Source organism: Chrysemys picta, chromosome 5, assembly GCF_011386835.1.
Source record: "Chrysemys picta bellii isolate R12L10 chromosome 5, ASM1138683v2, whole genome shotgun sequence".
NCBI classification, from domain to species: Eukaryota; Metazoa; Chordata; order Testudines; family Emydidae; genus Chrysemys; species Chrysemys picta.
Window position 1 is genome coordinate 137968575 of NC_088795.1, and position 14995 is coordinate 137983569.

At 59.6% G+C, this 14995-nt stretch overlaps 1 protein-coding gene across 3 annotated transcripts in view; it reads right to left on the reverse strand.

Annotated features, from left to right (window-relative positions):
- ADAM33 (ADAM metallopeptidase domain 33) overlaps positions 1 to 14995 on the reverse strand; it is a 76420-nt gene that overhangs the window by 1898 nt on the left and 59527 nt on the right. For all 3 annotated transcript variants that reach the window (XM_065597302.1, XM_042855617.2, XM_065597303.1), the window contains 11 exons: positions 13891 to 14068; positions 13223 to 13312; positions 12573 to 12768; positions 11553 to 11661; positions 8863 to 9067; positions 7178 to 7255; positions 6030 to 6138; positions 5256 to 5403; positions 4244 to 4346; positions 1923 to 2156; positions 1124 to 1278 (listed from right to left, as the gene is read on the reverse strand). In XM_065597302.1, the coding sequence (XP_065453374.1) occupies positions 1124 to 1278; positions 1923 to 2156; positions 4244 to 4346; positions 5256 to 5403; positions 6030 to 6138; positions 7178 to 7255; positions 8863 to 9067; positions 11553 to 11661; positions 12573 to 12768; positions 13223 to 13312; positions 13891 to 14068 (1605 nt within the window). The remainder of the gene's footprint in view (positions 1 to 1123; positions 1279 to 1922; positions 2157 to 4243; positions 4347 to 5255; positions 5404 to 6029; positions 6139 to 7177; positions 7256 to 8862; positions 9068 to 11552; positions 11662 to 12572; positions 12769 to 13222; positions 13313 to 13890; positions 14069 to 14995) is intronic.

The following is a 14995-nucleotide window of genomic DNA, read 5'->3' on the forward strand; positions in this document are numbered from 1 at the left end:
CCGCACCCATGAGCGACACAGTTCAGCCGACCTGACCCCCCGCAGTATAGACAGCTCTGGGGCAATGATGGAAGAATTCTTCCGAGCGAGCTATTGGCTCCTGGCGTGGTGGATTACCTACGCCAATGGGAGGCCCCTCCTGTCACTGCAGTGGTAGCGTTTCAAGTGCAGACATGCCCGTAGTGTGGAGTGGAGACACATGGAAAGTGATGTGCCCAAGGTCACAGAGTGAGTCTGTGGCAGAGCAGAGGATTGAACCTGCAGTTCCCGCTCCCCAATCTGGCCTGTTAACCACAAGGCCATCCTTCCTGCTGGCAAGGCAAGCTCCTGCCACACAGTGCAGCGTCAGGGGGACGGCTGGACCCTGCAGGAAAATCCTGCACGTGCCACCGCCACCCCCGCCCCCCCCAGCCCTTCGGGTCTCTGGGCACAGCCTGGCAGGTTGCGGGCAGCTCAGGCTGAAGGAAAATGCCGTCTGACTGTACAGAAATTTCCCATGCCACAGCCCCTTTGCCCGGGCCTCTGAGCGCAGCCCCTTCCCTGCCAGGGGCCTCTCAATCAGCGAGAACTCGCTCACCCTTGCCCCACGGTGCCCCTCCAGCCGCACAGAGCATTTACTACCCCCCATAGTGCTTCCTCAAGCATCCAGCTCCCTCCTCCCGACTGCCCCCCGGACCATTCCCCTGGACCCCGCTCAGCCCCAGCCCCCTCCTCACCGGCAAACCGACTGTCCCCTCGGGCACTCCATCAGGCTCTCTTTGCCCAGACTTCCCCCGTCACCACAAAGTGCTGCCTCCTGGACCAGTCACCCGGCACCCCTCAGCCCGGGAGACTCACTGACTTGGGCCCTCTCAAGCCCCAAGGACCATTTGCCTGGTTCCAGGAGGTGCCAGCCGCCGGCTCACTGTTGTTTCACACTCGTCAGCGCTCAGTGCTTTAGAGGCTGCCTGTAGTTCCTCCGTTACTGCCGTAGCAAGGGAATGGGGCATGTCTGCCACACCAGGACCCTGCTCTCTACAACGGCGGGGCAGGGGGGACCTGTCCTGGTGGCCTCAGCCCCAGTGCACTGAACCACGAGATCCTGCCAGGACGAGCCGAGCTTCGAGCTTTACTCTGGACTTACTTGGTTAGGTACCTGGCAGAGCTGGCCCCTGCCGCCTTGAAGTTGGTGGGAGGGACCGTGACCAGCAGGGTCCGTCCCGGTGCCGAGGGAGGTGTCTTGGCCAGGAGAGGGCTCCCAGGCAGAGGCCGGCGAGGGGGGCCGTGCTTTGGGACGATCTAGAGGAGACCACGGTACAAGCAGGTGTCAATCCAGCTGATTCCCTGTCCCAGGAACAATCCCCAACTGCCCACAACGCGGCCTCCCCCAGGACAGAGCTGGGGCTGCTGGGGACTAGAAATGGGGTATTGGTGTAGAGGTTGTGCCCCAAGGGACCCAGGCAGACTTCAAAGCCTCTCTTGCTGCTGTACATCGCTAGCTCTGCCCACCACTGCAACACAGCCACCTCTTGGGGGGGACCCAGCAGCACAGCACCTCATTGGAAAGAGCCACAGAGGCAGAAATCCCTTCTCGAGGTGGCGGCCCTGGGGCAGAGTCCTGTTCTGTGGACAGACAGGCCACCAGCGTGGCAGCCTCTGGGGCTGTCCGCCACCAGCCCCGGGTGCACAAGGTGGGGTCTGAACCCAGGCCCTTGGGATCTAAAAGCATGAGCCTCTACTGCTGGAGCTAGTGTCAGCTCAGAGGCAACGCATGGCCTCACCCCTAGAGGGGGACAAAGAGACACCCAGCGGTAGCCTGGGTCCTAGCAGCATTGAATGGGTCCCGGCTCATTGGGGTGGGAGAGGACACCTCATCGTACGCCAAGAGGGACTGACACAGCAACCAAACCCTCATGCGTCCGGGAGCGACCAGGGAAACTCACCACAGGGGTCCTCACGGGGCTGCTGGGAAGAGGCTTCTTTGGAGGCAGCAGCTTGGGTTGGGAGCTGATCACTTTGGCCGGAATGATGGGGGATTTGCCGCCAGGAGGCGGCGGCCTGGACGGCTTGAGGTCTCGGTGGGGCTGAGCGGCAGGGCTGGGAGCTGGGCGAAGGGGGTGGACAATGCTGATGGGCTGGGAACCGTTCGGCTTGAGGGGGAAGATGCCCCTGGCTGTCTGCAAGACCGGAAGAACAAACAAATGGAGTCAAACCTAAGGCCCAGGTCCCCGGTCACTGGGAGGGGACTACCCTCAGCAGGCACCCAGCAGTTCAGTGCCTACGTGTTCCTCTGCTCCGGTGCGGGTCAGTACTCAACTGTTCCCGCCTCTTCTCCTTCCCTTCTCCCTCATGTGACTGAAGGCCACGCTCAATCTTCGGAAGCAGAGTGGAACATAGCGCCTTGGGACTGTCGCCCCGAGAGAGGGACTAGGAATAGGGACTACCTTGGAAGTATCCAGCCCAGATTTTCCACCAGACCCAGTGCATTCTGGGAGAGGACAGGAGCAATATTCCCTCTAATTTTTTCCATCCATGTGTGGAATATATTTTGTTACATGCACCGAGGTATGTGCGGATGTGCGCCACCAGGAGAAACAAAAACCCTAGATATAATATATATATTTTTAAAATGTTAAATAGGGATAAATTACTCTAGCCAGGACAGGTTAGGTATTCTAGAACTCACTACTCAAAGAATTAAATTTAAGTGTAAGAGAAATAAAATGTATGAAATGCACAGAAAGTTTCTGAGAGACGCCCTGCACTGTCTCTTGAAGGCACTCAATGAAAGCTCTCCTGAGCCCTGTCTCCCCTCGCTGGCTCTGCGGATATGGGGTACAAGGGCGGGGCGGGGCGGGGGGGGGTGAGAGAGACAGACTGTGTGATGATCTGGCTGATGGGGAAGGCTCAGAGACTGTGCGCTGTCTCTTTAAGAAAGACATACTCACTCACCCATCACAGTTCAGGCCTCAAACGGCAGCAATTCCAAGTCCTGAGCCAGGCCGTCCCCTCTCCTACTCTGCGGAGATGGGGTACAGGGGTGGGAGGAGGGGGAACACCCTGACGTCAGCATCTCCCTCCCACCGCACTCGGCACACCCAGGAGGAGGGTCCCGGGAGCAGCTGCAGGAGCAACACGGCTGCAAAGCAGCGGGAGGAGGGACACCTGAACACACGCCACCGGATGTGTGCGCTCTGCTAATCAGCCGCAAGGCACTTGAATCGTTCCTGGGCGGCCGCCCAGCTGTGCAGCTTAGAGGGCACACAGGACAGGAGAGTTGCGGGCTCCAAGCAGCCGTCCAGCCAGAGCGGACATGCTCCCTAACCCCAAGGCGTCCTTCCACCATACTGATTCCAAGTGCCAGCGCTGGGACAGAACGACAAGTGGCGAAGCTGTCCACAGTCGCCGAGATTCAAAGTAAACTCCTGGCTTTGATCCATTAAAGGAGAGTCATTTGCCACCTCTGATAAGCGGCACCTTCGGGATGTCGTTCTAACCTGCCACCACTGCCCGCCCCCCACCTTTGCCAGGCTGTCCCGGAGAAGATGGGACTTAGGGGAATGGTTCAGAAAGTGAACCACTGTTCAAAAGGCAGCGGTGAAAAGCAAATCAGAAGGAAGAGGCCTTGGTGGGAAAAGGAGCCGCGTGATTGGATTAGAAGGGTCTTGTCATTATGTATGAGAGCATAACCTATTTTAGCTGGGTTATGAGTGGCTGGAAGCCTTCATTTAATGTAATAGTCAGTCAAGCACCAGCCAAGTTGCAGATTCTTGGCCCAATTCTGGTCTCTGTTACGCTGCTTTCTTTCTCAAAGCTCTGCTCTAGGAATTATCGTGGGGCAGTTCCCCAGCCTGCGTTACACAGGAGGTCAGACTAGATGATCACAACGGTCCCTTCTGGCCTGGAGTCTGTGGTATAAATCTGGAGTGACTCTTGGCTTCAGTGGGGTTATTCTGGATTTAGAGCAGAGCAGAATCTGCCCTTCAGCCATGATGCTAATGAAATAAGCCATGGCCACATACACCAACCCTCCAAAGTTGTCAGCCGGTGCAGAACCCACACCTCCAGCACCAATAAAACTACACACCTTGCCTACTTGAGCTCCAGGAATCACATTGTTAGTGTCTGCCGGGTAGCAGATTTGGAGGTGTTGGAGTCAGCCGCTAGAGAGAGACGTGAGCACAAACACACGAAGCTGGTGCACCACTCTAGGCAGAGGAGACATAAACTTGGAGCAATCGGTCATGCAAAGGCCCCCACTTACTTTGTTAGTGCTGTTGGCAGCTTTACCAGAGGAGGAAACATCCTGCAAGGTGAAAGCCGCGTTCAAATGGCCCCCGTTTCCCTTCTGATGGATGGCGCCGTTCCTGCCCCCAATCAAAAACAGAAAACGCCGGACATAAAGAAAGTCAAACGCTTTGCAATTGCTGCCCTCACTGGTGTTGGCTGTCAGCCCCGGAATGGACATGGGAACCAGAAGGGGAAGCGAGTATGGTTACATGGCTGCTTTTAATACCCAAGGGAAGGTAGCATTTTCACGGAGGCATATTCTGAACGTGCCCTGGATGTAAATCGACAGATGGGGCTGGTTTCCTTTGCTGTTAACTGTGTTTTTAAATATTTGGGTGGGGCTCAGAGAGGAGGAGGATGGGGACCAGACAGAACACATGAAATGCTGAACTGATCTGGTTTCTGGTTTGACACAGAAAACTTTTGCAGTCCCCTAGGACCAGATGACGACACCTGGATGGAGGTAGCCAGTGTTCGTGTAGGATGCACCTTAGTCTAATGGATCATTGCTGCTCAGTGCTTTGGAGAGAGATGCAAACTCCAATTCAGCCAGGAGAAAATCCCTTCCCAACCTCAAATCTGGCTATCAGTTTAACCCCAGGCATGCAAGCAAGAATCACACACTCTGATCTCACATCAGCGTATACTGCAAGTAACTCCACCGAAGGGACTCCACGTGAAACTGGCATTAGATCAGATCAGAGGTAGACCCAGATTTTTAGGCGTTGCAGGTGACTGTCAATGGGATTTTGGCTCCTAAGTGTCTAAATCCCTTTTAACAATGAAATTTAGGCTCCTAAATCAGGTAGGCATTGCAACGCTGAGCGCCACAGTGCCTAAATGCCTTTAACAATCTGGGCCCTAAGCTCTATACCGTTAACCCCACCCATTCTCTCCCCCAGTGAGTCGAGGTGCAGAATCAAATCATCGTGGGTGTCGCTGGGTCCTCAAGGGGGAGATGGTCTCTGGCTCCATCAGTCGCTCACCTGCCCGTCTCCTGGCTCTTCCTCGTGGTCTTTATCCATTTGCTCAGGAACGAGTTCTTCCGTCTGTAGCACCAGTAGATCCCCAAAGCTGTGGCGGGGAGGATCAGCAGGAAGATGACCAGCATGGCGATCAAGATGGCTTCATGGTCTGGGGAGGAGGGGGAAGTGGAGAGATGAGGAGGGGGCTTGAAGTTGGATCAGCCCCTTACACTGGGGGTGGAAAACACCCGCTCCCATTTGACAGGCGGACCTCAGAGCACTTCGGCCTAGAAACGCCACGATCTGCGTCTAGCCCCTTCCGTTGAGTGCACCTCGTAGGGGCTCCCAGCAAACCAGTATAGAGCCGCCTTCTCTGACCACCAGCGCCGCAAACCCAGACCCCGATACCTTTCCTGTAGGCCTAACCTGCACGCGCAAAACGGCATGCCTAATGTATGCCCCCCCCGCCCCCCCCCCCCGGGGCAAGCTGGAGTTGCAGGCACAGCCTGCACACCGGGGACCCGAGAAGTTGCTAAAGAGGCAGCTGTGGGGTAGCATTGCCAACGGCTTTCCCTGTGTGTGGGGAGAACAGCTGGAGATGCCGAATGAACCTCCCCACGTGGGTACTGTCCCATCAGCTCGCCGTTCTTGTGGCACAAGAGAGCAGCTCCATGCTTCCTTCACTCCCACCTCCCATCCCAGGGAGTGGCCCTGGCTTTGAGCTGAGGGGGGGTGTGGAAGCCCTGGGGCCACCTCCCCGCCCCCCTCCACCTCAGGCCTGACATCAGAACTCACTGTCGTGCTGCACGGGGCCGCTGTCCACGCTGCCCCCCAGGCCTGGCTTCTCGCAGTACGGGGGGGCCCAGCCGGCATCGCAGTGGCAGTTCTTGTTGCTGTTACAAACCTACAAGTGCAGGGAGAGGGGGGGGGTCAGGGCCAGGGCAGAGTAATGGTCAATAGCAGACTGGTAGGAGGACAAAGCACAAGGAGATGAAAAGCCGGTGACGAGCTCCCACAGGCAACCAACGCCAGAGGGGGCCCAACTGGGGAAGGAGGCGTAGCCACGGTTAGCTTCAGCCTTCCCAGGCTCCACCTCCCCAGGCGAGCTCTCACAGCAGTGACAGCCGCACTGGAAGAGCTCCGGACCATCCGTCTAGGTGCCTCTATCACACCTCTCACGGCAGTCTTGGCGAGCCCACAGTTCTGTCCAGGGCATCTGTGTAATCATGGGATCAAACCAATGTCCTCGTTGGCTGTCCCTTTCCCCCTTCCAGCGGGGTGAAGTGCTCGAGCCGTCTAGCGGCCCATCCGGATATCTGCAGGTCCAGTTCCGTGGACTTCAGGGAGGCAATGCTCTGACGTCGCATTGCTAAACCAACTGTGCTCTGGAAGCCCGTTTCTCCACCCACGCTCAGGAGGGGGGATTTTCGCCTGCAGAACTTTGCACTCCACCCAAACCGCTCCAAGTTCACTCACCCTCTACTCATCAAGGAGTCCTTGGGGGCCTGCTGGGAAGATACTTGTTTACCAGAAGCTCTGGATTCATGTCACAGGGAGCCCTGCCTGTGGAGACCAAATCTTCATCCCCTCTAAACTTTTCATCAGAATGGCTCCTTCTGGCCTATGAATCTTCCTCCTGCTCGAAGGTCTCAGCCGGGCTTCTGAGCATGGCTGGGCACTAAGCTACGACAGGCATCTGAACCACGCTCCAACCACTCCCAAACTGAGGCAAAGTTCAGATCTAGAACCCAGGTCCTTAGAACCCGGGTGATCCAACCTGCTCCCCTCAAACTCGGCTCCTGACTCAAACAGACTGACTCAGCCCCTTCTCTACTGGACATGGATGCAAAGGGCAGGTGGCCACTTGGCTGTGAGATGCTCGCCTCACTGGAGAACCTGAGCCAAACTCAGGACTCCACCAAAACTCGGGGATGGTTACTCACCCCGTGGCCATGGCACTGGGAAATGCACTTCTCCAGCTCAAAGAAGGAAGCGTTCTGGCACCTGCGATCCTTGCAGACCTGAGGGAAATGAGCGAGGGGGGAGTTAGTGAGGAAGGACCTAGGAGTTCAGATAGGAAAATGTGACCTTGCACTCCTCAGCTAGGACCACGGGGACCTGACAACTTGGGAAATAGAGCCTCCAACTCCAGTCACTCCGCAGTTGTAACATGCAAACCCCAATAATATCTTACACTCTTCAGACCTGATTAGCGAATCCAGTCCAGCCCGCACTGCCTTCTCCCTTCCCCGTAAGCGCCGGCTGCGTCCCCAGAGCACTTCCCCGAGGGCTCAGCCAGGGCGATATTCCTGGCACGCCAGCAGCAAGGGTCCACTGCCCCACTTTGGAAACTCATTCCTAGTCTGACCTGGCTGACTTCCTTTGTGAAGCGCGTGGAGATGCAGGGTGAGCAGTGCTGCCCCAGGGCAAGCGATCACCCCCTGTTGGGGTCAGGAGCCGTCCCAGCACAGAGACTCTCCTCAGCTTGGTTCTGTCCCACCCGGAGGTGCCCTCAAAAGTTCTGCCCCTTCCGCAAACCTGGTGCTTAATAGCTCCATACGCCCTGTTAATGCATCATCCCTTCGACGCCCGTATCCCGGCTCTACCCGGGCATCGCCCCTTCGCCCCCCGGATCCCAGCTCTACCCGCCCTGCCCGGGCATCGCCCCTTCGCCGCCCGTATCCCGGCTCTACCCGCCTTGCCAGGGCATCGCCCCTTCGCCACCCGTATCCTGGCTCTACCCGCCCGGCCAGGGCATCGCCCCTTCGCCGCCCGTATCCCGGCTCTACCCGCCCGGCCAGGGCATCGCCCCTTCGCCCCCCATATCCCGGCTCTACCCTCCCTGCCAGGGCATCGCCCCTTCGCCGCCCGTATCCCGGCTCTACCCGGGCATCGCCCCTTCGCCCCCCGTATCCCAGCTCTACCCGCCCTGCCAGGGCATCGCCCCTTCGCCTCCCCATATCCCGGCTCTCCCCGCCCTGCCAGGGCCTTGCCCCTTCACCGCCTGTATCCCGGCTCCACCCGCCCTGCCAGGGCCTTGCCCCTTCACCGCCTGTATCCCGGCTCAAACCCGCCCTGCCAGGGCATTGCCCCTTCACCGCCTGTATCCCGGCTCTATTGCTCTTACCCCTTCCTCTCAGGCCAGCCCTTTGGCTCTCCCACTCTTCCCTTTGCTATGGAACTTTCCGACGAGGACCTGCCCCCCGCACACACAGACGTGTGGGTCGTGCTGTGATGTTCGGCACTGGAGGGATGGGATCACGTTGACAGCCCAGAGACTGGAGGCCTGTTTCGGGCCCCCCGCCAGCCTTGATCTCTCCCACCACCGGGCCTGCACCCTGACCTGCAGGGACCATCTCTCTGGGTCTGGAGGGAGCTGGCCCCTCGGCCCAGCCAGTTCTTCCTGCCAAGCAGGAGGCTGACTCATGCCCTCTGTGGCAGTGAGGGCACCAGATCTCTGAAGCCCGTACTCAGGCCAATTCCCTTCAGCTGCAGTGGCGAAGGGGGTCAGGAGCCCCTCTGTGTCTTGCATCGTCCTGCTCAAGGCTCTGCTGGGTGACTCTGCATGAACCAAAGGCCACAGCGTCCTCCGACCGTTTGAGGGGGTGTGGGAGGAGGGGGCACTTACCATCCCATCCCCGCACTTGGTCCCCGTCATCACCAGGCCGGGGTCCGACAGGTCCCCCTCGTCGTCCTTGGTGGCGTACATGAAGGTGCCTCTGCATTTCACCTCCCGCCCGTTAAAGCGGATGGTGGTGTCCATGGAGACGGTGTTGGTCCCCTTGGGTTTCCTGGCCGAGCTCTGGCACTGAATCTTGCCGCACTTGGCGTCTCTAGGAAGAGAGGCTCCAAGGTTACCGAATGGGCCCTCGCTGGTCGAGCTGAACTCGTCGAGTTATTGGCCCCCCCCGCGGTATCAGAGAGGATCGGGACGTGCTGTAGGAGGAGCTTACCAAAGCAAGGGATTCTGGGTAATTCACGAGTTGTCTGCTTAAGCACCTGGTGTCGGTTGTCTCACACGACACCGCCTGCTAGGCCAGGGCCCCTGATTCCAGAGAAGTTGACTGCCCATTCCCCAGAAACGCTCAGGCCCGGAGCAATTTCATTTGGACCCATCTTCCCGCAGTGTTGAGAGACCCCTCACTTGCCTAAGTGCCACCCCTAGTATCTGTCTGCCAGGGACGAGTCAACCAGCCCTGCCAGGGAGCTGAGGGGATGGACCACAAACGATTCTCTCTCTACCCCAGACCCTGCCCCGGGGTGGCATGAATGTCTTCATGAAGAGGGTGCATGCTACCAATGGAGCATTACAGAACAGTTCCTCTCCAATCACCCGTTTCATGCTCCGATACTATCACTGGCCTCTCGCCCACTGACCGGCAGGCACATGAGGGTGACAAACCTACAGCTGCTAAATCACAGAATCGTAGGACTAGAAGGGACCTCGAGAGGTCATCTAGTCCAGTCCCCTGCACTCGTGGCAGGACTAATTATCTAGACCATCCCTGACAGGTGTTTGTCCAACCTGCTCTTAAAAATCACCAATGATGGAGATTCCACAACGTCCCTAGGCAATTTAGTCCAGTGCTTAACCACTCTGAGAGTTAGGAAGTTTTTCCTAATGTCCAACCTAAACCTCCCTTGCTGCAATTTAAGCCCATTACTTCTTGTCCTAGCCTCAGAGGTTAAGAACAACAATTTTTCTCCCTCCTCGTTGTAACAACCTTTTATCTACTTGAATACTGTTATGTCCCCTCTCAGTCTTCTCTTCTCCAGACTAAACAAACCCAATTTTTTCCACCTTCCCTCATAGGTCATGTTTTCTAGACCTTTTTTGTTTCATTTTTGTTGCTCTTCTCTGGACTTTCTCTAATCTGTCCACATCTTTCCTGAAATGTGGCACCCAGAACTGGACACAATACTTCAGTTGCGGCCTTGACAGCGTGGAGTAGAGCGGAAGAATTACTTCTCGTGTCTTGCTTACAACACTCCTGCTAATACATCCCAGAATGATGTTTCCTTTTTTTTGCAACAGCATCACACTGTTGACTCACATTTAGCTTGTGATCCACTATGACCCCCAGATCCCTTTCCGCAGTACTCCTTCCTAGGTAGGGTTACCATACATCCGGATTTTCCCGGACATGTCCGGCTTTTGGGGGCTCAAATCCCCGTCCGGGGGGAAATCCCCAAAAGCCGGGCATGTCCGGGAAAATCGGGAGGGAGGGAGGGCTCGGCCGGGGCCTCTTTGGCCGGGGCCAGTGCGGGGCCGGGCCGGGGTCGCAGTGCCCGGCCGGGCTGGGCGCGGGGCCGGGCGGGGAGCAGGGGGCCGGGCCGCCGGGCCGCGGGGGTGCGCCGGGCCGCGGGGCCGGTCCGGGGCCGCGGAGCCGTGGGGGTGCGCCGGGCCGCGGGGGTGCGCCGGGCCGGGGTTGCGGAGCCGCGGGGGTGCGCCGGGCCGCGGAGCCGCGCTGAGCCGGGGGGCCGGTCCCGGAGCCGGTCCGGGGTCGCGGGGGGGGCGCTGGGCCGCGGGGCCGGGGGGGTGCGCTGAGCCGGGGGGCCGGTCCGGGAGCCGGTCCGGGGCCGCGGGGCCGGGGGGTGCGCCGGGCCGGGGGGCCGGTCCGGGGTCACGGAGCCGCGGGGGTGCGCCGGGCTGGGGGGTGCACCGGTCCGGGAGCCGCGGGGGTGCGCTGAGCCGGGGGGCCGGTCCGGGATCGCGGGGCCGGGGGGGGGGCGCCGGCCGGCAGTGCTGGGCGGGCCGGGGGGGCCAGCCTGGGCCGCACCTCCTCCCCCCATCCCCCCCCCCCCTTACCTGCTTCAGGCTTCCCGCGAATTAAATGTTCGCGGGAAGCAGGGGAGGGGGCGGAGACTTTGGGAGGGGGCGGAGTTGGGGCGGGGCATGGGCGGGGCCGGGGCCCCGTGGAGTGTCCTCCATTTGGAGGCACAAAATATGGTAACCCTATTCCTAGGCAGTCTTTTCCTATTTTGTATGTGTTCAACTGATTGTTCCTTCCTAAGTGGAAATGGGACACTGTGCTACCTGCTAGGAGGCGGAATTGAGCCTGGCCTTCAGGAGGGAGGGAAGGAGAAACCAGGTTCTGGCTCAGGGAAGCCTAGACACCGACGCTGCTGGTGTGAGGATCAAACTCAAACTCTTCGGCACCGGGAGTACATGGGGCCTCCCCCTGAGCTGCCGGGGATCTCCAGGAGCTAGGAGTGAGCAGCAAGCTGTTACCACAGGAACCAGCTGCTAGGGGGAGCCGTGATCACACTCACTAAGCTGGTGTGTTACACGTGTGGGTGTGAATCCCCAGCGCCCACCTCCGGTCACATTTCACGTAATGCCCCTGGCTGTCCTTGCCGCAGTTCCCATACGTGTCGCCGGCCGTGTTGACATCTTGGAAACAGGCATCGGGAGCCGGCCAGGCGCCTGGAGAGGAGAAGAATCAAGGCGGCATGAGCATTCCTGCGTGCAGATCCCACGCCGTGGGGATGGCAGGGGTGGAAAGCCAGAGCGAGGGCAGGAGGCTCAGAGGTTGGAGCCGTGTGGAGCAGCCTCTGGGTTTGCAATGCGGGGCTGGAAATGCCCGGGGTGCAGCTCCAGCGTCAGGCAGTGATCGCACCCTGGCTGCACAGAGGCAGCATGGAGACTCGGGGGGGAGAGGAGGGGCAGGGAGAGGAGGAGGATTCGCTTTTGCTCTGTGGTTTCGCGGTGGAATTCAGTCTTCAGGGCCATTTCCCCTGCTGCACTGCAAGACTTATCCCTGCCGCAGTACACAGCCCAGTCCAGTAGGTGGCACTAACAACACGCTAACGGGAAGATTCTCCATCCGTATGGGAAAACGGGACAGGCCGAGAGCAAAGTCTCCCACCTGCTAATCTGCAGCCTACAAGCCAGGCTCCCCGCTCCGCCCGTACTTGAATGACCAGGGTGCAGTGGCTGCGTATCGCTAGCGTGTCTGCACTGGTGTGCGGAGCCGGCGTGCATGGGCAGCGCATGCATGTGGCTGCAGGGTGCATCTGGTGTGCGTATGCAGCATGCACTGGGATGGAAGGGTGCGTGTCCAACGGAGGGGCCGCCCAAATACCCAAGCCCCAGACCTAACGCAGCCAGAACTGCCCTGGGAAGCAGCAGCCCCAGTCTGGAAACACGCCGCCACTTGGGCCTGAACATCGCAGGCTCGTCCCAACTGCAGGGGAACATCGTCGGACGCACCGCCTGGGGCAAGCTCGGAGCCGTTCGGTGTGTCGTCCGTCCCCCCCCCCCCCCTGCCAAAGACAGGCGCGAGCCCTGCACACCGAGCGAGAGCGAGGAATGGAGGGGGAGGGAGCCGGGCTCACCTGGGCCCCAGAGCTGCACGCACTGCTGGTGATGAGTCAGACACATGCCGTTGCTGCAGTACGCCTCCCCGCCGGCGCAGGCCGAGCCATCCAGCAGGTACACGTTGCCGGGGCAGTAGGGCGAGGCCCCCGTGCAGTATTCAGGGAGGTCGCAGGATCCGGCCGGCTCCCTGCACATGGTCCCGGCTGTCTTCAGCTGCCGGAGCCAGAGGAGAAGAGAGACATTTGCACCTTGGTCCCATCAGCCACAAAAAACCCTTTAGCCCCGCCTGGTAGCCACACCTGTTAGCCTGGTCCCCACCGTCACCCCTGAGCCCCCCAGTGCGGTGGGTTGGAGGCTGACCGGCAGCTGGATTGGCCATTCCATCAGCACTGGGATTGGCCCTGCTCCGTCCTGAGCCTCCCGCCTGGGGCCCAAACGCTGCTCCTCACAGCCAGCGAGGGCAGGAAATCCAGGCCTCCTGCCTCCCAGCCCCATGCGGGAGCAGCCAGCAGGGCTTCCCGAGGCCCTCCAGAGCCAACACAAGGGCAGGTTGAGGTAGAGGATGAAGCTGGGGCACGGCACACCCAACAGTGGGCTCCCTTCCTCAAACCCAATCTTACACAGCGCCATCTGCTCCCACCTCCCTCCCCCAGCCCGGCCCGGCTACCTGGCAGCTCTGACAGCAGTCCCCGTGGGCGCACTGGGCTCCGGCCTTCAGCGTGCAGTTGTGTGCGTTGCAGCAGGGGTTGGTGCACTCCTGTACGGGGAGAGCCAGCCACAGGGGTGAGTTGGCTACTTGGCCTCTCTCAAGCTGACCCTGGTCATTCCCTTCCCACCCTTCCACCCCCGCCCAGGGCTGGCTTCTGAGGACCCTCCCCAAGATAGCTCTTCAGCCCTCCTTCGGGGTTGAAGCACTTCACCGAGGTCAGTATTATTACCCCTATTTTGCAGATGGGGAAACTGAGGCACGAGGTGGGGCGCAACTTGCCCTCCCAGGCGAGTGGCAGGACCCCCGGGCTAACAGCCTTTGGCCTGAACCTCGTCCCGGTTCACACTGATGACACACCATAGGGTAGCGCCCAGAGGCCCCGGCAAGATCAAGGCCCCACTGTGCTAGGTGCGGCACAAACGCATTGTAAGCGCTCAGAGTCAGAGGGTCTGATCTAAAGCCCACTGAATTGAACCGAATCCCTTCCCGCTTCTGTCCCCTGTTCACTCCCCCTCCATCCAGGGGGTGTTCTGCCCCTGCTCTGTCCCGCCTGGGGCACAGCAGATAACGGCGCCAACGGCGCCCCCATGGGCACAGCTCAGTTCTTGCAGAGCCGAGAAACCTACCCCCAGCTCCCCACAGTCGCACTCCTCCCCGTCCTCCAGGAAGCCATTTCCACACTTCTTGCCCACCACCAGGTCTTTGGTGCTGGGCATGTTGAAGAGACACATCCCGCCTCCCTTGTGAAAGTAACTCTCCAGCTGTCTCTTGCTACAGAAGCTGAACACGCGAGGGAATGGGTGGCTGCGGAGTGGGAGAGAGAGACGGGGAGATATTTAAATCGGAGCAATCAGTTCCCAGGGGGGAGAAGGAAAGGCGCAGACACACCTGAGCCTGGCAGCCCGAATGCCTGGGAATTAGAGAGCACAGGGTCTTCAATGCACATGCAGTGATATCCAGCCCTAGGCACCACTTAATCCCTGTTTTGAAACAGGCCCTGGGGCCAGACTGCATAGTACTGGAGAGTAATGACCGAAGCATCTTCCAGAGCAGGGTCACTTGGGCAAGCAGCCTGTGAAGTGCTCAGGTATTGCAGTGATGGGGCCAGAGAAGTTCCTACAGTAGATTATTCTTGGGAGAATTCTGCGCCATTGCACAAGTGCAGAATTAATGTCACCCACAGATTTTACTCTTTCCCCGCAGAAAAATTGATGGCAGTGGGAGGTGGGTCTGGTTTGAGTGTCAGGAGCAGCTGCGGGAGATGTAAATCGCCACCTCAGGGGTTGGGGCTGGGCTCTCTCCGCCCCTCTCACTCACTATCGTGGTGCGCCCAGAGCTGGGGAGGGGCTGGGCTAGGGATGCCATAGCTGGTGGCTCCTACTGTGCACCCAGGGGCCAGGGCCAGGTCAGAGTCATACCCACCTCTGGATAGGTCCCCCAGCTACAGGAAGCCCCCCCAACGACCCCCCGCTTCCTGCCCCAATCGCTCCCCAGCTGCGGGGGGGGAGGGGTCACCGTATGAGGAACTGCCCCCTCTTCTTCCCAGCCCCCATGCATCTGGATCACCCCACACTCAGAAGCTCCCCCCCCCCACCCCTCCCTCCACCTGGGCCGCCCCACCAAGGCCCCCACATCCAGACTCCCACCCCACTGAACCCCAACCAGCTGCAACCAAACCCCCACCCACCTCCCAGGCTCCCCCCCGCTGAGCCCCAACCACCTTCACCTGGA